The following is a 21,658-nucleotide window of genomic DNA, read 5'->3' on the forward strand; positions in this document are numbered from 1 at the left end:
CCCAAAGTCCCCTTCCTGGTGTGGGAGGCTCAGCTATCCCTTTCAGCCTCATCGTCCACGACATCTCCTCAAGTGTTCTGAGCTCAGGCCAGCAGAGGATCCTTCAACCACAAATAACTGCATCTATCTATGGAACGCCTGCTCACCTCCAGCACCCAGCACAGAGCGAGTGTTAAGTGAACTTTGTGCAATGAATAAACAAATCACACCTCTGAAACACACAGAGATCTCGCAGGTTACATTAGTTGACTCTCACGGATTAGTTGGCTTTATGAGACGATGCTTCCATAGTCCCACTTGAGTCCCAAGCCCTCCAGCAGGTGCCTGTGGGGCGGGTAGGTTGGAGGGTAGACATGGCCCAGGATAGTCCGTTTCCCCAGAGGGAACAGCGCTAGATGAGGAGGAGAGCGCTGTGCTGGTAGGGTGGTCCCAGCTACGTGCTGCAAAGTGTATCCAAACCCATGGGAAGCCCCTTCCTGGGCAGTGCCTGACCAGCTCCTAGGGCTCTCCTTCCTACTACAAGTCTGTGACCCCAAAGACAGGGCCCGGCCTCAAGGATGTAGACTCTCTTCCCTGTGGAGGGCCCAGCCAAGCTTCCCAGAGGTCAGGGAGGCTCAGCTTGGCTGAGGACACGGACTATCCTGTACAAGTGATCTTCCTGGTTCACAAAGCACTTTCCTGACCATGATCTCACGGGGGCTGTTACGTAGGTTACACCTACGTAAGTGGGCAGGGCAGGGACTGCTGGCTTCTCTTTTACAGAGAAGGAAACCGGGGCTATGAGAAGAAACTTGACTTGCTCATGTACGTAAGAAGCAGAGGTGAGACTTGAGCCCGGTTCTGACCTTCATTCCACAGCCTTTTCAGTTTAGTGTGACACAGATGACACTTTCGGGAAACAGGGATAGGGAAGTTTTCAATCTTTATCCCGCTCTAACACAACACAGAGAAACAACAAACTCCTTCAGGTGACCGTGGCTCACTATGGCAGGTAGCCCCACCGGTGACTCTGACACCGGTCCCCTAGGCGTTTGTGCAGCGGAAGGGGTAGCGGATGCTCGCATCTCTCTGCACTGAAGAGCACAACAGGCTGGGCAAGCAATGAGCGAAGCCAGGCTGAGACGGAGCCATGCCAACCCGTCTAAAGGGGCGCCTGCTACTTACTCCAGCTGACAGTCACCCACGTAGCAACCCGGGCCCAGGTTTCAAAAGCAGCCAAACTACTCAACTCAACCAAACCCCAAACAAAAAACCACCCGACATCTTGCAGGCCAAACAGAACATGTATTCAGGTCAGATGCAGCCCCCGAGTAACAGGCCGTGGCCTGTGGCAGAGTTGTGATTTCAGTCGGGCCGGAGTGTGAATCTTGGCTCTACCGGCAGTAGCTGTGTGACTTGGGGCATGTCACTTAACCTCTCGAGCCTTTGGTTTTCTCACCTGGGGTTCAGAAATGGGGTTGGTGACAGTGCCGAGGCAGGAAGGAGCACATGAGTTACGTACCAGGGATATTTAGCGCAGGGCCTGGGAGATGACAGCTGCTGTCATAGTAACTCCAGCACTCGCTGGGCTGAACCCACCAGCATGCCGGACATTAAGATGCAGTGAGTGCTTGTTGAGAAGCACTTACAGGGGCGCCTGGGTGGCTCAGTCGACCGAGCATCTGACTTCGGCTCAGGTCACGATCTCCCAATTCGCGGGTTCGAGCCCCACGCTGGGCTCTGTTTCGACAGCTGAGAGCCCGGAGCCTGCTTCGGATTCTGTGTCTCCTTCTCTCTCTGCCTCTCCCCCCACTCGCAGTCTCACTCCCAAAAATAATATGTAAATGGGGCGCCTGGGTGGCTCAGTCGGTTAAGCGTCCGACTTCGGCGCAGGTCATGATCTCACGGCTCATGGGTTCGAGCCCCGCGTCGGGCTCTGTGCTGACAGCTCAGAGCCTGGAGCCTGCTTCGGATTCTGTGTCTTCCTCTCCCTCTCCCACTCCCTGTCCACTCTCTGTCTCTCTCTCCTTCAAAAATAAACAAACATTAAAAAAATTTTAAAAATAAAACCATTATGAGAAAAAACGCCACATCTATCAGAATGGCTAGATTAAAACGACACAAAAGCCCATGCTCTGGAGGGGTGTAAGCTGGCAGAACAGCTTTGGAGAACTGTTTGGCATCACCCGCTAAAGATGAACACACACACACACACACACACACACACACACACACACACCCAGAGCAACCTGGCGGGTCACTGCACACAGTGTTAAAACACGGTCACATGTCACAGCAGCATTATTTGTCAGAGTCAAAAACTGGTAACAACCTAAACGTCCATTAGCAGTAGAATAGACAATTAAAGTATTGCCTGTTCATACAGCAGAAATGACCCAGCGATGAGGATGCACGAACTGTAGCCACACAACGCCGTGGATGAACCCCGGAGAGCCTGTGGCATGGCAGAGGCCACGTATAACAGAGTATGTTGATATACGATTCAAAAACAGGCAAAACCAATCTAAGCTATTAGCAGTTAGCTTAGAATGGTTATGCTTGGGAGGGGGCAGGGAGTAGAAGGGATTCTTGGTCTGGGTGCTGATCACCTGGCTATATCCACTTTCTGAAAATTTACTGACTTGTACGTTATGATTTGTGTTTATATAATACTTCACTAAAAAGGCAACATTAAAACAAACAGGAGGTCCCAGTGGACCCTGCTCCTGGTCACCCCCTTCCCATCCCTCTATGAGATTCCCAGCTTCTAGACCACAGAAACTGCAATTCGTAATTAGCCCAAAGAACCTCCCTCCAAATACCTCAGTGAGAGTTTCCCATTTCCTCATCATCTCCCCTGGTATTTGGAAAGGGTCAGAAACTTTATTTAAAAAAAAAAAAAAATTTTTTTTTTAACATTTATTCATTTTTGAGAGCTGGAGAGAGACAGAGCGTGAGAGGGGGAGGGGCAGAGAGAGAGAGGGAGACACAAAATCCAAAGCAGGCCCCAGGCTCTGAGCTGTTGGCACAGGGCCCGACGCAGGGCTGGAAGCCACAAACCGTGAGATCAGACCTGAGCTGAAGTCGGATGCTTAACCAACTGAGCCACCGAGGCGCTGAGGCGCCCTTAAAAGGGTCAGAAACTTTAGAGACCCATGGACTCATGGCTTTGGGGAAGAGACAACTTTCTCCCATCACAGTACCACCAAGTGGTTGTCTGTATTTGGAACTTCTTTGTCCCTAGTAGAGGGGGCAGTTCTTACTCTAGAAAGTCCTTCCTCGCTCTGAGCCTTAGGTGACCCACCGGAAACTCATTGCTTTGGCTCTGTCTTCTAAACCTTCTTGGAGGGTAACTTTAACAAGCACTCACTTGAGAACAAAGCAGGAAAAGGAAACATTTACTATCTGGCCTGACATATTTAAATATTAGTCTATTTGCACTGGCCATTTCAAAAACCAAAACCACTTCAAACAGACCATTAAAAACGGTACATGTGGTAATCAAATTGAGGCTCTGGTTCTTTTTTACAAAAGAATCCTCCCTAATAAATCCTCCCTAGTAAATCCTCCCTAATGTCTGATTAGACAGAACCAGACATTGCCATTTTTGCAAACCCTAATGAAACGATTGATTCAGGCAAAGATCCTGAAAGGATGAAGTCATTACCCATCCCTAGACTCTTACCGCCTGAGAGGACTAATGACCAAGGGGGGCACAGGGACACTGTGCCTGGGGATGTGATGTCATATGAAGTACACTGCACCTCCCATGAAATGGTTTTTTGTTGTTTTTAAAAAATGTCTATTTAATTTTGAGCACGGTGGGGGGGGGGTGGCTGGGGAGGGGCAGACTGAGAGGAAGAGAGAGAACCCCATACAGGCTCCGTGCTCTCAGTGCAGAGCCCGCCACAGGGCTTGATCTCATGAACCCTGAGATCATGACCTGAGCCGAAATCAAGAGTCAGGTGCTTAACCGACTGAATCGGGTGCCCCCGCCCCATGAAGTCTTTTCTAACTCCCCGCTCCCAAAAATAAGTTGAAGCAGAATATAATTAAGACTTTAGAAATACAGGCACCAGAGAAACAACTAAAACGATGCCCCAAGAAAGCAGACACATTCCGAATGTGGGGCATTCCAGTGGCACAGAAAAGGGAAGCTGGGGTGCCTGGGTGGCTCAGTCGATTAAGTGTTCTGCTCTTGGTTTTGGCTCAGGTCAGGATCTCACTGTTTGTGAGTTCGAATCCCACATTGGGCTCTATGCTGACAGCATGGAACCTGCTTGGGATTCTCTCTCCTCTCTCTCTCTCTGCCCCTTCCCTGTTCTCTCTCTCAAAATACATAAATAGAACATTTAACAAAAAAAGAAAAAAGAAAAGGGAGGTTTTACTATGGAGGTTATGTAGATGTACACATGTAACAAAAAAACTCATCAGACTATACACTTAAGATCTACTGTATGCAAATTTTATATCAGTATTTTTTTTTTTTTGAGAGGGCGAGAGTGTGCATACGAGCGAGCTGGAGGAAAGGGGGCAGAGAGAGGGTGAGAATCTTTTTTTTTTTAAGTTTATTTACTTATTTTGAGAGAGAGAGGGCGAGCATGAGTGGGGGAGGGGCAGAGAGAGAGGGAGAGAGAAAGACTCCCAAGCAAGTTCTGCACTCTTAGTGCAGAGCCGGGCACAGGGCTCGAATTCACGAACCATGAGACCATGACCTGAGCTCAAATCAAGATCATCTAGATGCTCAGCCAACTGAGCCACATGCCCCTGAGAGGGGGAGAGGATCTTAACAAGTTCCACGCTCAGTGCAGACCCGATGTGGGGCTCGATCCAACAACTCTGGGATCACGATCTGAGCCGAAATCAAGAGTTCGAAGCTCAGCTGACCGAGCCACCCAGGCGCCCCTTATCTCAGTTTTTGAAAAGAGACTTGAGGGAATTAACAAGTGACTGAAAGGAGTAAATCCTGCAGAGACTGGGATTCCAATACACTGATGGCAAAAAGATTTTTTGAAAGGACAACAGGGAAATGTGTCTGTTGATTGGGTACTATGTGAACACAAGTAATTGTTAATTCTGTTAGTTGTTACAAAAGAATGTCTTTTATAGAGTTACAGATACACAGCTAAGGTTATGTGAGGTCTGAGATACGCTGTAAGATGCTTTAGGGGTTGTGAGATGGGGACCCACCTCAGGCTCCACACTGAGCGTGAAGCCTGCCTGGGATTCTCTCTCGCTCTGCCCCTCCCCCGCTCGTGCTCATTCTTGCTCTCACTCTTTCTCTCTCTCTATAAAACCCTTTAATTAGAGGCATTTATGGGTCAAGGGTCATAATGTCCGCAACGCTTCTCAGTTGCATCCATAAAAAATGTATATTTATATGTAGACAAGGGTATAGAGATAGAGGCAAAGACAGAGAGAGAGAAAGCAAATGTGGCAAACTGCTAAGATTTGGTGAATTCGGAAGGGGAAATCATTTTCATTGTAATATTCTTTTAACTTTTCTATAGATTTGAATGTCTTCCTCAGTAAAAAGTTGGGAGAGATACTTCAGCAACAACAACAACAAAAAAAAAAAAAAAAAAAAAAAAGAAAGAGAGGGAGAGAGGGGACAGAAGAAAGAAGGAGAGAAGGAAGGAAGGAAACAGGGGAAGAAAAGGAAAAGAGAAGGAAAGAAAGAGAAGGAAGAAGGGAGATAAAAATCTCAACAATTCTTTAATCTGGGAGATGGGTGTCTGAAGGTTCATTATACTTTTCTCATAGCTTTGCATATGTTTAGCATTTTTGATAAAAAGTTAATTTAAAAAAAAAAAGGCACACCGGGGGCACCTGGGTGGCTCATTTGGGTAAGCTTCCGACTTTGGCTCAGGTCATGATCTCACGGTTCGTAGGCTCGAACCCCTCGTCAGGCTCTGTGCTGACCGCTCAGAGCCTGGAGCCGGCTTCGGATTCTGTGTCTCCCTCTCTCTCCCTCTCTGCCCCTCCCCTGCTCATGCTCTCTCTCTCTCTCTCTCTCTCTCTCTCAAAAATAAATAAACATTAAAAAAAAAAAAGGCACAGCAATGATCTGGCCCTATTTCCCTTGAAGTTTGTGCACCATTTTCCACGGGGCTGCCCCGGCCCACAGTGCCCTCCCGGAGCGGCGCCTTGCTTCAACCCAATCCACCCTGCGAGGTAGCAGCTCCCTCGATCCCGAGTGTGCAGACGAGGAAACAGCTCAGAGGCGAGAGCCCTTCCCAACCATATACACAGAACTTGGACACAGCCAGTTGGATTCCAGAGCCTGGATTCTTAACCCCCACAACCGTCTGACTGGAAGCGCCCCAAAACATCATCTCGTCCAGGGAGAAACTCATGCTAACTCTGTTTCCAGCTTCTATACACCATCAGGAAATTTTCCATCTCCATCCCAGGCAATGATAAAGGCCACGTCCTCTCATTTGGACAAATACCTCTTCTGTAGCACCTGCTGTGTCTTCAGCAACATTCACTCCTGCATTCACTCCCTCTGTCCCGGCAGCTGAACCCACAACCAGATTCACCTCCCTGCTGACCCTGCTGCTTCCCAGCTCAAAAACCCACTCCCTGTCTGCAGCTCCCCAACCACATCCCTCAGTGTGACCTTGGGCAAGTGACCTCACATCTCTGAGCCTTGGTCTTCTTGCCTGTAAAGGGGGGGGGGGGCCCATAACAGCACCTACCTCGTAGGGTTGATGTGAAAATCAATTGAGGTAACGTAAGGAAACAAGTTGGCACGGTGCAGGGCATACAGTAAGCACGGTGTAGACACTCCGTGTCACAATCCGGCCTCATCTCTCGCCGTTTCCCTTCCTCGTATCCGTCTGCTCACCCACCCACCATCCCTAGTCTCCCTAGGGATGGTCTGGCTGCTTGAAGACCGCTACTGCCTGGGCCAGCCCACGGTTCGTGCACTCTACTGCTGGTATGACCCCTGGCGGCCCGCCATCCCCACCGGGCGCCCCCTACCCCAGACTTACCCCCTGGGAGTGCAGGTACTCCACGGTCTTGCTGATGGTGTGTAGGACAAAGCTGGCCTCCCGCTCTGAGAAGAATTTCTGCCGCAGGATCTTGTCCAGAAGCTCCCCGCCCCGCATCAGCTCTGTCACCAGGTACACATGTTTGCCATCATCATACACCTGCCAGAGACCTCACCGTCAGGTCCCTCCCCTCCGTGCCAGGCCAGGGCCCCTCAGTTACCGGTTCACTGGGCCAGGAAAGAATAACATGAGCCTTGGACGTGGGTTCTGCTCTGTGCTTCCGTGGTCCTGGCGGGGCCTTCACCTATCTGGGCCTCTGTCCCACCCCCAGACGGGAGGAGATTGGCACTGGTCCCCCGAGGGTCGGGGAAGCTGTCAGAGGATGCCTGAGTCTGAAGTGGACGGCCTTGGGGCATCGCCAGACCCGAGGCACAGAGATCCTTCGCTCCCAGGAGCAGAGGAAAATCAGAAATCAAAGGAATGACAGTCCTGAGACAGATCCCGGAGTCAAGTTCCCAGCCCCCATCTCAGTCTCAAGGACCCCCACTCACATCTTTCAGAGTGATGATGTTGGGGTGCTGCCCATACCGCAGAAGAATCTCAATCTCTTCTGAGGGATCCCGCTTGCTCTTGTCGATGACCTGAGGAAAGGGGGTACATGGGAGATATCAGGGGGACAGTCTCCAGAGTCCCTCCCTGCCACGGAGCCCACACTGCAGGGCTTGGGGGTCTTAGCCACATGCCTTCCACCCACCCACAGAGTCTAGGGCACCAACCCATCCCCCGACTCCCACCGAAGGTCTGAGGCTACAGTGGCCTCCCTCTGGCCCAGCAGCCTAGGCCGAGACGTGGTCGAGAGGCCCACCTTGACAGCATACTCCATATTGGTGGCCTTATGGACACAGCGCTTGCACACGGAGTAGGACCCCACACCGATCGTCTCCTTTACCACGTAGCCATCGCTAAAAACCAGGTTCTTCCCATGGAGTTGCTGCAGAAGACCAACAGGTGGGGCTGGCCCTCTGCTCTAGAATGCAGGGCTCGTCCCCCAGTACCCAAGGCCTTGGCTTCTGGGCCTCAATTTTCTACTCTATACGGGCACACTCACTGGCTCCCGCACTGTGGTCAACAGAAACGCAACACACGCATCGAGGGGTCTGTGGCTCTGAGAAAGCTGGGTAGGCCTGAGAGACACGGGAGCCCTGAGCTGGGTCCCGGCTCTGCCACATCCTGTGAACTTAGACGAGTTGCCTCCCCCCTTCTGGGGCGTCACAGCCCACGTCATGACGTGTCTTAAAGTTCTGAGACATTAACAACAGCAAATGCTTCTGTGGTGCTTATGTGCGGCAGGCACTGCTCTCAGCCCTTTACGGCAGGTGACCACACGCCATATGACAGCCCTGGTTTACGCCTGTTGTCCTTGTATCCGGTCTGGTTTAATATTTGTCCCAGACAAAGATGTCCCAGTTGTAGAATAAATTACACAGTCACCTTAATTTTACACATGCAACAACCTATGGAGAAAAGTTCTATCATCACCCCCATTTACAGATGAAGAAACTGAGGCACTGGGAAGGTAAGTGTCTCACCCAAAGTCCATTACCTTGGACAATGGGCTCCAGAGTCTACCCTCATGCCTCTGAATTCTAAATCTCCCACGGAAAGTGTATTAATGGGGGACAAGTGTGAGGACACACGAGCCCTCTGCCACCCGTCCCCGTCAGGGATCTGACAGCCACCCCACAGCACCACCACCCTGGGCACCGCCTTGCATTTATTTATCCAGGCTCCACAACGTCCCTGGCTCTGTGCTAGGAAATCTGTTACATCCATGTTGCCATCCCTGTTTTACAAACGGAAAAAGTGGGGCCCAAGGAGGTTTGGAGGTCCAATGGGCTACACGGTGGCAATCAAAGGTTGAACTCTAGAGCCTGTGTTCTCTGCCTTTGTGGCTTCTGGGTAGAAAAGACAACGGAGTAGCAGTCTTCTGCCCCCTCACCTGTACCACGGAGTGCAGGGGTGCCTGCGTGGGCCGAGGCTTGCCATCATCCTCCATCAGGCCAGTGGCCACGAAGCTGAAGCCACGGAACAGCTGATGGGCGCCAGCGCTGGGAGGGATGCCTGGGGAGTCTGCAGGGGTGGGAGGGGGATGTGACCCTGAGAAGGTGCCCTTGACTCCGAGGCAGCCCAGAAAAGGGAGACCAGGGCTGTGGAGAGGGCTTGGGCAGGCCTCTCGTGCCAGACCTCAATTAGGCCATCTGTTCGTGTGCGTTTAGACCAGCCCAGGCCTGACACACAAGAAACATAAAAGACACCCCACGATGGGCATTCGGCCCAGGCCAAGACACTTCATCCCTTTCTGGAAGCTTCCCCCTTGCTTCACTGCCTCGGGTCTGCCCCTTCAGGTCCATCTTCTGCCCAGGCAGCGGGAGGGATGGTCCCAGCTGCAAATCTACCCCCTGCCAGAACCCTTCAAGTGCTCCTCTCTGCCCCAGAAGAAAGCCCAAAAGCCCAACTTCTCAGCCTGGTGACTGAGGTCCTTATGATCTTAGCCTCCTCTCTTCCCACTCTACAGCTCAGCCACGCCAGACTTCCCAGATCCTTAAAGGAGACCCTGAGCCACCGCACATGCTGTTCCCTCTGACCAGATACTCTACTGTTTGTCTGTCCTTCACGATTCAGCTGGCACACCCTCCTCTGAGAAGCCTTGCCTGAGCCTGCTCCTCCAACTCCTCACCCCTATGAAGCTGCACTTGCCACACCGCCCAGTAGAGTTTTCACACCTCTCCCCCGACCACAGTCTAGGCCATAGGAGGCGGGGCAATCCCCTCATGGCTGATCAGGGGCACACAGTAGGAAGCTGGTATGTACTGATCCGGTAAGCGAATAAAGATGAGACCAACTGCTTGCGAAGTGCTAAGCTCCCTGTCAGCAGAGCTGTGCAACCCGCAGTGAGAAGAGCAGCCCCTCTGCTAAAACCCATCCATCCGGGAAGCCTTCCAGAACTAACACTAACCCCCGATATCTGACCAGGATATTGGGATTTACCAAACTCCCTCCCAGAAGCCCCCTCCTTGGCTTCTTGCAATAACCCCAGGGACCGAGTGGGTCTGTGACCGAGCCCATGTTCTAGATGAACACACTGAGGTCCAGTGATCAGAGCAGCCAAAGGCGTTTCCCACACTTGCCCCTGACCTGTGGGCGCTGTCACCTCTGCTCTGACAGACTGTCTCCACCTCATGTTTTTGCTGGGTCAGATTCTTTAGCCCTGACGTGAGTGTGAGCCCGATGTGTTTGGTCTTCCCAGTGGGCTGGAAGATGCCTGGGGCAGGGGGCCTGACTTTTCTATTGTGGCCTTAACCACCCACTCCCCCCACCCCCTCACTCACGTACAAAGAGGCCCATAGAGCCCTGGAGTGGGAGAGTCAGGCAGAATGAGATGGGGACAAAGAGTCAGAGACCCACCCTTCAGTCTGCCCACACACCTGGGCCTGCCAGAGTCCCTGACCACCCTACATCCCAAGGGGCCCCTGACTCCCTGCTTCCCTCCTGTGCCAGCCCAAGACAAGCCAGACAACCGACATACCCTTGGGTGTGCGGGACGTGAATTCAGTGTCAAAGTAGAAGGTGTCATCAGGTTGTGCCACGGCTGGCTTGAAGGGTGGCTTGATCTCGCGACGGTACAGCTTCTGCAAGGTGAGGTGGCCACTCCGGTCACCATGGCCCATCCCCAACAACCCACCAGGAGCCTCAGGCAGGAGAAGGTAACTAGCCCTGCCTATGCAGGCTGTACAGACAGGGGCATAATTGCTTGCCCGGGGGAGGCCAGCCCTTGCTTCCAAGGCCATGCTGTCACCCTCTGCTCCACATCGGAGGAAGCCCCCTCCCACCACCGGTGAAGCCCTGACTGAGGCTGTGGGGTGGACAGACACACTCACATTCCAGTCAATGGTAGAGTAGAAGATATGCCGCTTGATTTCCTCTGCCCCATCAGGGCCGGAGCCTGAAAGAGCCCAGATGAGGGGTCTGCCCCTGGATGGTCCAACTCCCAGACACCCACCCTGTCTGCTGAGTGACCTCACCGTGGTCTGGGACCAGCGGCTGCAGCTGTCTACTGGGAGCAGGGAGGGACGATAGGCTCTCCCTGCCCCAAAGCCACCCAGCCGTCACCCCAGAGGCCTATTGCCCACTCAGCGTTTTCCACTTTCTGGAGACCGTTATGATCAAGCTCCAAATGTACTCATGGAAGAAGAAAGGCCCAGAGAGGTCAGGCAACTTGTCCAAGGCCACAGAGAACAGAAATCAGACTTATTCTGACATCTGCAGGGGACTCCCATCTCCCTCTCAACCCAGGCCTCATCTCCATTGCTTTTATCCATCCCATTGCCCTTCTCAGCCACCAGGCAGACTCTCACTCCATTCGACCCCAGGGACCTGAACTGGGACCTTACAAAGCTGGTCATGGTCCAGATGAACCCAGGATCCAAGGGGCCAAGACATACTGAAAAGCTACTACATGCCAGGCATGTTCATGCAACTTCATTCAGTCAAGGGGGATCTGGATCATCATCTCCCGTGGAGACGAGGACCCAGAGCTCTGGGAGGTGAAGTCAACTGCCTTGGGTCACTTAGCTCATAAATGGCACTCACTCAACAAATATTTATGGAGGAACCACTGTGTGCAGGGCGGTGAGGACCTGCCATGGGGACAGGATTGGGACCTGAGCCTTCTGACTCCTGAGCTCATGCCTTCTCTTGTGCCAGCAGCCTTGGCGGACCTGTGTGGGGGCCTCTGTCCTTGTCCCCAGGGGGAGTAGGGATGACTCAGTTCCTGCCTTCCCCCTATACACAGGTCACCCCCCCCGCCCCAAACACCACACATGGAGCCAGAAAGCAGGGTGGCCGGCGGCATTGTCTGCCCACACAAAGGACAACGGCCCCTTTCAGCCCCAGATGTGACGCTGTGGCCTAGGCTGCAGCTGTACCCCGCTCCCCTCCCAAGCTGGAGCTGCTTACCGAGACGGTTGGCAGGATTCCGCTTGAACAGGGCCCGCAGGAGGCTCTGGGCTTCCGTGCTCAGAAACTGGGGCATGCCTAGCTTCGCCCTAAAACAGCCCCCAGGTCTCATCAGGGCTGAGCCCGCCCCAGAGGCCCATCTCCCCTCCCCGCTCTGTCCAGGTCTAATTTCCAGCTCAATCCAGACAAACCATCCACTAACTCACCTCCCAAAGACTTCAGGGATTCCCCACCCACAGGCCCTGATGGATGAAAAGGGGGCCCCAGAAAGCATAATGCTTAGCTCAGAGGAGGGTCTCATTGATGGGGAAATCTGAGGCAGGTACAGGATATTATTCTGGCCCCCAAACTGGGGCCAGACATCAGGGGAGACCCTGAGGTGTCAGGACAGGGCTGGTGCTTACTTTAGAATCAGTGTCATGGTCTCTTTCCGGTCCTTCCCCTGGAAGGGCAGGGAGCCCGTCAGCATCTCAAACTGTACAAGACAAGGGTCTGTTAGGCTCTGGTCTCCATCTCCCATGTCCCCGACCTCCTCCCACCCAAACCACTCAGCTTCACTCCCAGGATTCCTGCTGGCCTGTGGCAGGACCACCTGGATCGAGAATTGTGACTGTCTCTGGTTCCTTTGTCAATCAGAACACTGAAAGCAGCACTAGGGGCCTGAGGCTGAGGAGAGGCCCAGTCCTGGGGCGGGGGCAGCCCAGGTGGGGCCAAGCCTGGAATCTTCCTAAGGAAGGAAACTGCAGCTGGGTGGACGTTGAGGCAGCTTGGCTGGGAGAAGACAGGAGGAAGTCTTAGAGACTATCAACCCCCTCACTGTTCAGATGAGAAAACTGAGGCCTGAGGCATGGGCTGAATGCTTTTTCCCTGTCTGGCCACTCACCATCAACACCCCATAGGACCACCAGTCTGCACTGTGGGTGTGGCCCTGGCGGTTGACGACCTCGGGGGCCATGTACTCCACGGTCCCGCAGAAGGAATAGGCTTTCTTCTCATGGTCAATGGCCTCCTTGCTCAGGCCAAAGTCTGTGGCAAGGAGGGCAAGAGGACACATCTTTAGGAACCCCCCCCCCCTTGCCTTCCTCCCTGCCAACCCCTGCACACCCAAAGCCCCCTGCCCACAGGCCTGAGGGCACCACTCCCATGGGGCTGGGGTTCACACCCACGCCATCCCAAGTCTAGGGTCTGGGGTTTTGACCACTTCCGAGTACCTGGCACAGCCTCTCGGGAAGAATGGATCCCCTAGCACTCAGCCCAGGCCCATCAAGAGCCCATCCTGACCTCCCCTGGGAATTGAGGGGGCAGGTGCCTTCTACTCACCGGTGAGTTTGATGTGGCCCTCCTCATCCAGAAGGATGCTGTAATGGAGAGATGGGAGTTGGGGCCCCTCAGCTGTGGCCCCTTGGGTTCTGGTGACACCAAGGGGGCCGTGGGGGTTGGGCCCAGCCCAGAGAAGGCGATCCACCCAGATCCATCCGGTGAATGGCAGGTGGAGCAGGGTGGTGGTGGTGCCATGCAGATGTGTGGCCTGTGTTCTTTGCTAATCCTCGGAACAACTGGATGAGGTAGGTACTATTATGGCCCTATTTTAACAACGAGGAAACTAAAGCTCAGGGAAGTCAAGCAACACCCCACGGTCACAGAGCTAAAAGGTGACGGAGACAAGATTTGAATTCAGGTCTGCCTAACTCTAAAGTCAGATCTCATTTCAGCCCAGCACCTGCCCCTGGCTGTCAAGTTACCATTTGAGGATGTTTAGATATTCAGGAAAATTCTAGAGAGGACCGTATCAAACAAAGAATGACCTTTAGTGGTGGCATCTCAGACATCGCACTGGATTAGCAAAAAAAAAAAAAAAAAAAAAAAATGTAGGCAACGTACCTGCAAGGAGGTGTCCAGCCCTTTTAACGGACACTGGTAATTAGGCAGACCCCTAAGAGGGCCCTGCTGCCACCACCACCCGTCCCACCCACCTATCCACGGGGCGGCCACACACAGGGAGACTTTGTTGGGGAGAGTTACACCCACCCCTGTCAGGAGAGACCCCAAGGCCTACCTCTGCCCTGGCTAGGGAGAGCTGGGGCTTCACTCACTTTTCAGGTTTGAGGTCTCTGTAAATGATGCCCAGGCTGTGCAGGTGGTCGAGGCCCAAAGCTAGCTCAGCCAGGTAAAACTTCACATCCTCCTCTGTGAACATAACCTACGACAGGCGGGAGGGGACGCCAGCTGTGACTGCCTCTTCCTCAGGAGCTCAGGTACTGCAGTCAGCAGCTTCCTGGTCTCGGCGGCCCACCTCGGGGAGGACCCTTAGACACCCCAGGGCCATACACCATGCTCTGTATAAAGGGGTACGAGGGGCACCTGGGTGGCTCAGTCGGTTAAGTGCCCGACTTCAGTTCAGGTCATGGTCTCGCGGTTCGTGGGTTCAAGCCCCGCGTCAGGCTCTGTGCTGACAGCTCAGAGCCCGGAGCCTGCTTCAGATTCTGGGTCTCCCTCTCTCTCTCTGCCCCTCCCCCACTCGCACTCTGTCTCTCTTTAAAAATAAACGTTAAAACAATGAAAAAATAAATAAAAATTAAAACAATATGTAAAGGGGTTTGAGGTATGACATGATTAACATATGAGTCACTCATTGTGGCGTTGTTTGGAAATAGCAAAAGGGTTGGGCAGAAGACTGGGATAAACCATCTCTCCCATGTGTAATGGAGTGCTATGCAGCCATAAACTAGAACAAGAAAACTTCCATGTTCTGATATGGATCCATCTCCATGATCTGCTATCTTGAATAAGGCAAGATATAGAACAGATACATAGATTAGTACTTTTTATGTAAGGAAATGGGGGTTGGAATTCAGAACATGTATCAGAATGGGTTGTATTACCAAAGAAACATGGGGCACTTAAACAAGAAATCAGTAAAAGTGTTTACCTATGGCGGGTAGAGGGACTGGGGTGGGAGGAAGATTTCTCAATGACATTTTTCTTTTCTTTTTTTTTTTAACATTTTATTTATTTTTGAGACAGAGAGAGAGAGAGAGCATGAACAGAGGAGGGTCAGAGAAAGAGGGAGACACAGAATCCGAAACAGGCTCCAGGCTCTGAGCTGTCAGCACAGAGCCCGACGCGGAGCTCGAACTCACGGACCGCGAGATCATGACCTGAGCCGAAGTCAGACGCTCAACCGACTGAGCCACCCAGGCGCCCCGACATTTTTCTTTTCAATCATGTGAGTGTATTGCCTATTCAAACATTAAAATAACATTTAAAAAATTTTTAGGGGTGCCTGGGTTGCTCAGTGGGTTGAACGTCTGACTTTGGCTCAGGTCATGATCTTACAGTTTGTGAGTTCGAGCCCCACGTCAGGCTCTCTGTGCTGACAGCTCAGAGCCTGGAGCCTGCTTCAGAGTCTGTGTCTCCATCTCTCTCTGTCCCTTCCCGCTTGCACTCTGTCTCTCTCTCTCACAAAAATAAATAAACATTAAAAAAATTTTTTTTAAATTTTTTTCTTTTAAAGTTTGTTTCTCTTCTGAAGTTTGACTTGTATTAATGGTCCCATTTTTATATCTGGCTCGAATTCTTTCATGTCAGTTAAAATCCTTTTGATTAACACATGGGACATAATGTTAAAATATTTAGCTTTCTGGGTGGATTTAAGCTTCTGCCCATCTTCACAGCCCTGCCCAGGGCAGCCTTAGAAGAATGGAGGCAGAGAGACGAAAGATCCCTTAGCTCCTGGGAATCAAGGAGACCCAGGGCCTGATCCTCCTCACCCATCTTGGGAGGAACGAAGGCTTTGCCAAGCTGTACGCTCTGTCCCAGCGTGACACTGGGTATCAGTTCCTGGGCCAGGGACTGCTAGGCAGGCCTGGGTGGTCCCAGGTCCAAGCCACACCAGACAGGTTGTTCACAGGGCTCTGGGATGGGATGCCTCATTGTCCCTCCAGCTCCATCTCGGGGCCCCGGGGCAGTGGGGTGTTAGCTCACCTCTTTAGAGAGCCGTGTGAAGAGGTCCCCGCCTCGCAGGAAGTCCAGAATAAGATAGAGCTTTCCCTCAGTCTGGAAGGCTGGGGAGAGGGGAAAAGGCGATGGTGGAGCCAGCTGGGTCCTGGGCCCTGCCCCTTTACTCTAAGCTCCCTTGGCCTGCTGGGGGTGGGGGCAACATACGGGGAAGGCAGTGGCCCACAGGCAAAGGCAAAGGCTGGCAGGCAGGGTGCGAACTCAAGTAGGCTGCGAACTCGAGTGGACTGCGGTCTCACCATAGTGGAGCTTCACCACAAACGGGTGGTTTACATCAGCTAGGATGTCTCTCTCCATCTTGGTCCGAACACGGTCACGCACTGGCCAGAAGAGAAAGACAGTCACTAGGAGTCTAGCCCCTCCCCCTAAAGAGTCAGCCCCAAGCCCTGTCTGAGAAGGGCTCTTCTTTTCCACGAGTTCCTCACATTACATGGCAGTACTCAGGGCTGGGCCCTTAGCCCCCTGCCCATCCCTCTCGCCCTCTCTCTCCCCCCAGCCCCCATCAAGGGCCATCCAATCCAGCCAATCTCAGCAACCTGTTTTGTCCTGTGTGCCCTTAGCCTCTGCCCCTGAGGCTCCCCCTGGGATGCCTTTACCAGACCCTTCCTCACCTGGCACAAAAATCCCTAGTTCCAGTCTGGGGGGATGGAGAGAACAGTCACTTGGGAGCTAGTTAGGCAGAGTCATTGGGCCTAAAAATCAGACTCGTGTGTCTGAGCAGACACCCCCACATACTCTTTTTTTTTTTTTTTTTTTTTTAACGAATGAAAGTCCCTAGGCATTCTGATCACCAGCAGGTTCTTCTTTGACTCAGCTTAGGCCTCATCTCCTCCAGGAAGTCTTCCTTAAACTGCCAAGCTAAATTAGGGCCCTCTCTCCTGCAGGGCTTGTGCTTTGCTCCTTCAGAGCACTTTTTGCCTTCGATTTTAATTTTTTCGTTTCCCTTACCAGGTGTGGCATGGACCATGCTGGAGTTAACTATTCCTGCCGCTGTTGGCCAAATATACCTTACATTTTTTACACTTTTGCTCGGGCCAACAGCTCCTCCTTCCCGGGGAACCCTCCCTCTACTATTTTCATTCTGGAGAACTCCTAACTGATTCTTCTCAAGGCACAGCTCAAATGGCTACTCCTTCTGTGAGGCTGCAACCCACTCTCCCCTGGGCTTCTCACTCACAGCACCAAGTGCACCACGCTGCAGGGTCGACACAGCCACTCCCGCCCCAGCCTGGGGACCTTCACAGCAGCGACCAAGTCCTTCATCCTTTTCCCTCATGGCTCCCATCACCCCTGCTGGGGAATGACTTCTACCCCTACCAGCCTGGCCTTAGGGCACCAAAACCACAGTACCCCACAGACAGCACTTTATGGGCTACATGACCCCTAAAGTCCCTAAGGCCAACACTTCTGATCCTCCCTCCCTCCCCTCAGCCAGGGCCTATTCCACCTGGTCAGGGTCACTGCCAGCCCAGAGTCCACTACCAACCACAGCAATACACTTTGTGAGCCGTGGAATTCTAGATCTGGCCTTGGGCTCCCTTCTGAACCTCCCTGCTGTCCATCTCTGTGGCCCTGCCTCAACTCACTCTCTCCTGCCTGCCCTAGCTGCTTGCCTGGACTCCCTGCCTCTTCCCCAACACCTTTCTCCACCCTGAGAGGTCTCCCTCATGAAGCAACTCTGCCCAAGTAACCTGAGTATCAGGGGTGTGAAGGCCCCTGCCACAAACATACTGCACTCACCCCCTGCCTCCTTCTAGACATTCACCTTCAGCTATGGTAATTGGTGGCTGGCTTGGGGGTGGGGGAGGGGAAGGATGCGGTTATTCCCCAGAAGTCTTTTCTTCGAAAGGGACCCCGTCTTTGCAATGGGGTGGGATAGGGAGTAAGGGGTGGCTGAGGACAGGCCTGTTTCTCTACCTTCAGACCAGGTACTCCTGGAGATAGAACTGCCTTCTCTGTCAGACCCAACACCTTGAGAGCTGGGCTGTCTCCCACAATCTGGGGCCCAGTCTGGGCTCTGCATGGGGAGGGGACCTCCACTCACCTTTCAGCGTTGCCTTCTTTAGTACCTTCATGGCATACAGGTGCCCACTGTCAGGTCGGGTGATCTTCCGCACCAGGAAGACCTGAGAAAGCAGTGGGGAAAAAGCAGAGGAGAAGCTGGGGAGGGGGGCCCAGCCCATCAGCTTCCATCCTCCAGGGCACAGGCTGACCTCTGACGTCCCCGAGTCCCAGGTTGACCTTTTGCCCTCCCTGGGTGCCAAGGTGACCTCCTGTCCCCCCCTCAGACCCAGCAACCCTTGCCCTCAGATCCTGAGCCCCAGGGTGACCCCTCATCCCCACCTCTGACATGATCAGTGTTGCCCTCCCAGTTGTGGGCTCAGAACTCACTTTGCCAAAGGATCCCTGGCCCAGAACCTTGAGCAGCTCAAAATGGGATGGGTCGGCCTTCTCAGAGCCAGCCTTGACGTGGTGCGTGATGGAGATCTCCTTGAGGATGCCCTCATCCTGATAGAGGGATAGAGCTGGTGGGCATGGTGGGTTTCATCCGGGCCGGCCAGGGGAATGGTCCCCATCCAAGCCCGCTCCCACTAGACCTCAGCAGACAGGGCCCTGCCAGCAGCACCAGACAGCTATGCTGAAGGGGCCAGCCTCCTGGCTCATCAATACCAAAAGGGCCTCAAGGGCCAGGGAGGGTCAAACTACCAAGGTGCTGAGTCAGGTGAGGCACTGCTCCTCTTGCTCCAGCTGTGCTGGCCTGGAGAGGCCCAAAGGGATGCCCAGGCACAGCCAGGTGGAGCCAACCCCAGGCTCTGGCTGAGGCCCAAAGCTCTGCGCAGGCCCTCCCTGTGGGGCTCCCCTCCCCTGCTGCAAAGGTTTTGGTTCTGCCACAATAGGAAGTAGAGTTTGTGCTCAGACTGGGGAGGTAGAGCTGGGCTTTTGTTCCTGGTCAGAATGGATGACAGGACCCTTCTGGCCAGAGGGACAGGGCTGAGATGCACAGGGACCCAAAAGTCACCAGAGGCTCCCCCGGCCAACCCAAGTGCCAGTCTGGGGTAGAAAGGAGCAGAGGCCTAGAGACTCCACGATCCACCCATAGAAACTTCCGTCATAGAAGTCTACTAAAAACCCCTTGCCCGGTCTTAGCTGTTCTAGGACCCTTCTGCCCTCCCTCCAATCTGCTGGTATTGCTCTAGAGCCCCGAAGTGCCTCCTCACTTCCCTAGGAAGCAAACCTGGGCAGGGTCCAGTCATCCAGCAGGGCCAGGCCTGGGCTTGGAGAGTCCACAGCCAACTGAGGCCAAACTGGCTGCCCAGGCACCTGCTCCAAGGGCCATAGCCAGGCCAAGACCAGACATCTGGGCACACTCACCGAGTCCTGCCTGGGGCCAGAGCCAGGGCCAGGGGCAGGCAGAGAGGTTTGGCTGATCCTGGGCCGCTGCTTCCTGGGCAGCCAGGGGAGCAGGGCCCAGAGCCGCAAGCGGGGCGGCTTGGGATCCTGCTCCATTCGCCCGGCAGGGCCGAGGCACCATGGCAGGAGCAGGCAGCGTCAGGGGCTGCCTCGGAGGTGGCCAGGCCCAAGGCGGATGTGCAGGGTGAGGGCGGGGGCTGGGCCCTGCTCAGGGCCGCCAATCACTCAGGGCCTGTGGTTTCCCAGCTCCAGGCCTACAGTCTCACCACGTTCCCTTCCTCTCTTTTCCCCCCTCCCCACTGCCTGAGGGCTGCCCTCAGGCCCTTCCCCCCAACCCTCCTTGTGGGTCCCAAAGGGAAAGCCCCAGGCCAACCCAGCTGCTGAGGGGTAGACAGGTACCCAACAGGCAAAGACAGACACCCAACATGTAGAGGCAGATAAAGAGGGTCACCCAACAGGCAGAGGCAGGCATCAATAGGTAAAGACAGATGAAGATGGGCATTTAACAGGCAGAGACGCATGCCCACAAATCAGGGATGGATAGGGATACATGTCCAGCAAGGGGAGGTAGGAAGAATACATATCCAACAAGTACCCCATAAGCAGAGGCAGGAGGGAACTCATATTTAACAAGCAGAGGTGCATGGGGACACATATCCAACAGGCAGGGACAGAAGGGGATACAAACTCAACAGGCAGAGACAGATGGGGACCCAACAGGCAGAGGCAGATGGGGGCTTGCATCCAACAGGTGGAGACAGATGGGACACGTACTCAACAGGCAGAGACAGAAGGGGACACAACCCAACAGGCACCCGACATGTGAGATGTACCCAACAGGTGAAGATAGGCACTCATCAAATGGAGACAGAAACAGGAACAGAAGCAGGTGGGTGGCAGAAAGAGACAGTGAGGCCCAAGTAGACTGACAGATACCCAAGCCATACACACAGGCAGGAAAGACATGCAGACAGTCAGACCCTGGACTCAATGGCAGAGCTCTGGGTTCTTGCTGGTCTGCCAGGGGGTGGGAAAAGAGGTGCAGAGACATCACCTGCAAACACCCAGTGTTGGGGGGGGGGGGGGGACAGTCCAGCATTTGTGGCAGACACACCTCTGAGGTCTCTTCCTATGCCAGGGCCCTGGACTAAGATAGTGGACTGAGAGGAACATCTCCTGAATGCAATCTGATGGCTTTGACTCTGATCCAAATTTCCCAAAAGCTGTTATCCCCATTTCAGAAACAGGAAACCGAGGCCCAGAGGACAGTGACTCACCCAGGCTGAAAGTGAACCAGTGGCAGAGCAGGCTTAAACTCAAATCCTTCCTCCAGTTACTGCCTGGCCTGGGGTCAGCGGGCCTCAAGTGGCCAGGAAAGGGTGGGCAGGTAAGTCAGTCAGAGCCCTGCCCTGCCCATCCAAGCCCACCCCCTCCCTCAGTACTGGGGTGGGTCCAGGGACTTCCCATTCTAGGTCTAGACCCTGACAGACACAGCCCCATCTTCAGGGGACCTTGAACAGTCACAAAAGCTGCAGCTCTAAGAAGCTGCATGCTAATCAGGCCCCTGAGTATCACCCTGTGTGGGACAGGCAGAAAGCCGGGCTCAGAGAGGGGCTGAGGTGAGCCAAAGCCACACAGCAACCCTTGCCCACCCCGCCCTGAGGTTTGAGCCTCCACTTGCCTGTCTGCCTCCGAGAACACTCCCTCGGGACAGAAGCAGTCACCCGGAAACCCCAGGGGACAAAGCCACTCCCAAACCCATTCTTTGCCCAGGGTCATGGTGACAGACGCTGCTGGAGGCAGGCCAACCCTCTGCTCACCTTTCTGGGACAGGGGAGTGAGTCTCTCTCAACCCTGGGGAAATCTGCCGGGGTCTGCATGGTGGGGCTCAAGCCGGTGGCCAGACGGCCCTGTTACTCGTCTACTTCTGCTTTTTCAGCCTTCCCGGCCCAGAAGGCAGGGTCCCTGACCCCCTCCTTCTCACTTCCCCCTCTGCAGGGAGGAGGGACAGAAGATGGGTCAGGCTCCCCTGCTGAGGAGGGGACATTGTAGACCCCAAGCCCATGACTCCGGGGGTGCCCAGGGATAAATCCTTCCTCGACTCCTCTGATCCTAAGGAGGGGAGACTAGAACACAGATAAAAGTCACAAAGCAATGAGGCAGTGACACATTGGGCATCCCAGCACCTGCAAACATCCCTTTGAGAGAATGTGCGGCAGAAGTCAGCAAGGCCACAG

At 53.8% G+C, this 21,658-nt stretch overlaps 1 protein-coding gene across 5 annotated transcripts in view; it reads right to left on the reverse strand.

Moving 5' to 3' along the window:
* RPS6KA1 (ribosomal protein S6 kinase A1) overlaps window positions 1-21,658 on the reverse strand; it is a 52,949-nt gene that overhangs the window by 5,207 nt on the left and 26,084 nt on the right. For 2 of the 5 annotated variants that reach the window (XM_053898780.1, XM_053898779.1), the window contains exons 3-17: window positions 18,402-18,518; window positions 18,055-18,136; window positions 16,250-16,330; window positions 15,978-16,057; window positions 14,087-14,193; window positions 13,314-13,351; window positions 12,877-13,019; window positions 12,398-12,468; window positions 11,994-12,082; window positions 10,916-10,980; window positions 10,564-10,666; window positions 8,977-9,107; window positions 7,843-7,968; window positions 7,529-7,618; window positions 6,978-7,136 (exon numbers count right to left, since the gene is read on the reverse strand). In XM_053898780.1, the coding sequence (XP_053754755.1) occupies window positions 6,978-7,136; window positions 7,529-7,618; window positions 7,843-7,968; window positions 8,977-9,107; window positions 10,564-10,666; window positions 10,916-10,980; window positions 11,994-12,082; window positions 12,398-12,468; window positions 12,877-13,019; window positions 13,314-13,351; window positions 14,087-14,193; window positions 15,978-16,057; window positions 16,250-16,330; window positions 18,055-18,136; window positions 18,402-18,518 (1,482 nt within the window). Of the gene's footprint in view, window positions 1-6,977; window positions 7,137-7,528; window positions 7,619-7,842; window positions 7,969-8,976; window positions 9,108-10,563; window positions 10,667-10,915; window positions 10,981-11,993; window positions 12,083-12,397; window positions 12,469-12,876; window positions 13,020-13,313; window positions 13,352-14,086; window positions 14,194-15,977; window positions 16,058-16,249; window positions 16,331-18,054; window positions 18,137-18,401; window positions 18,536-19,382; window positions 19,645-21,241; window positions 21,414-21,658 lie in introns of those variants that run through there. The other 3 variants (XM_053898781.1, XM_053898777.1, XM_053898778.1) reach the window with 3 other exon arrangements.

The sequence above is a fragment of the Panthera pardus genome, unplaced genomic scaffold, assembly GCF_024362965.1.
Source record: "Panthera pardus isolate Hobbes unplaced genomic scaffold, ASM2436296v1 HiC_scaffold_11, whole genome shotgun sequence".
NCBI classification, from domain to species: domain Eukaryota; kingdom Metazoa; phylum Chordata; class Mammalia; order Carnivora; family Felidae; genus Panthera; species Panthera pardus.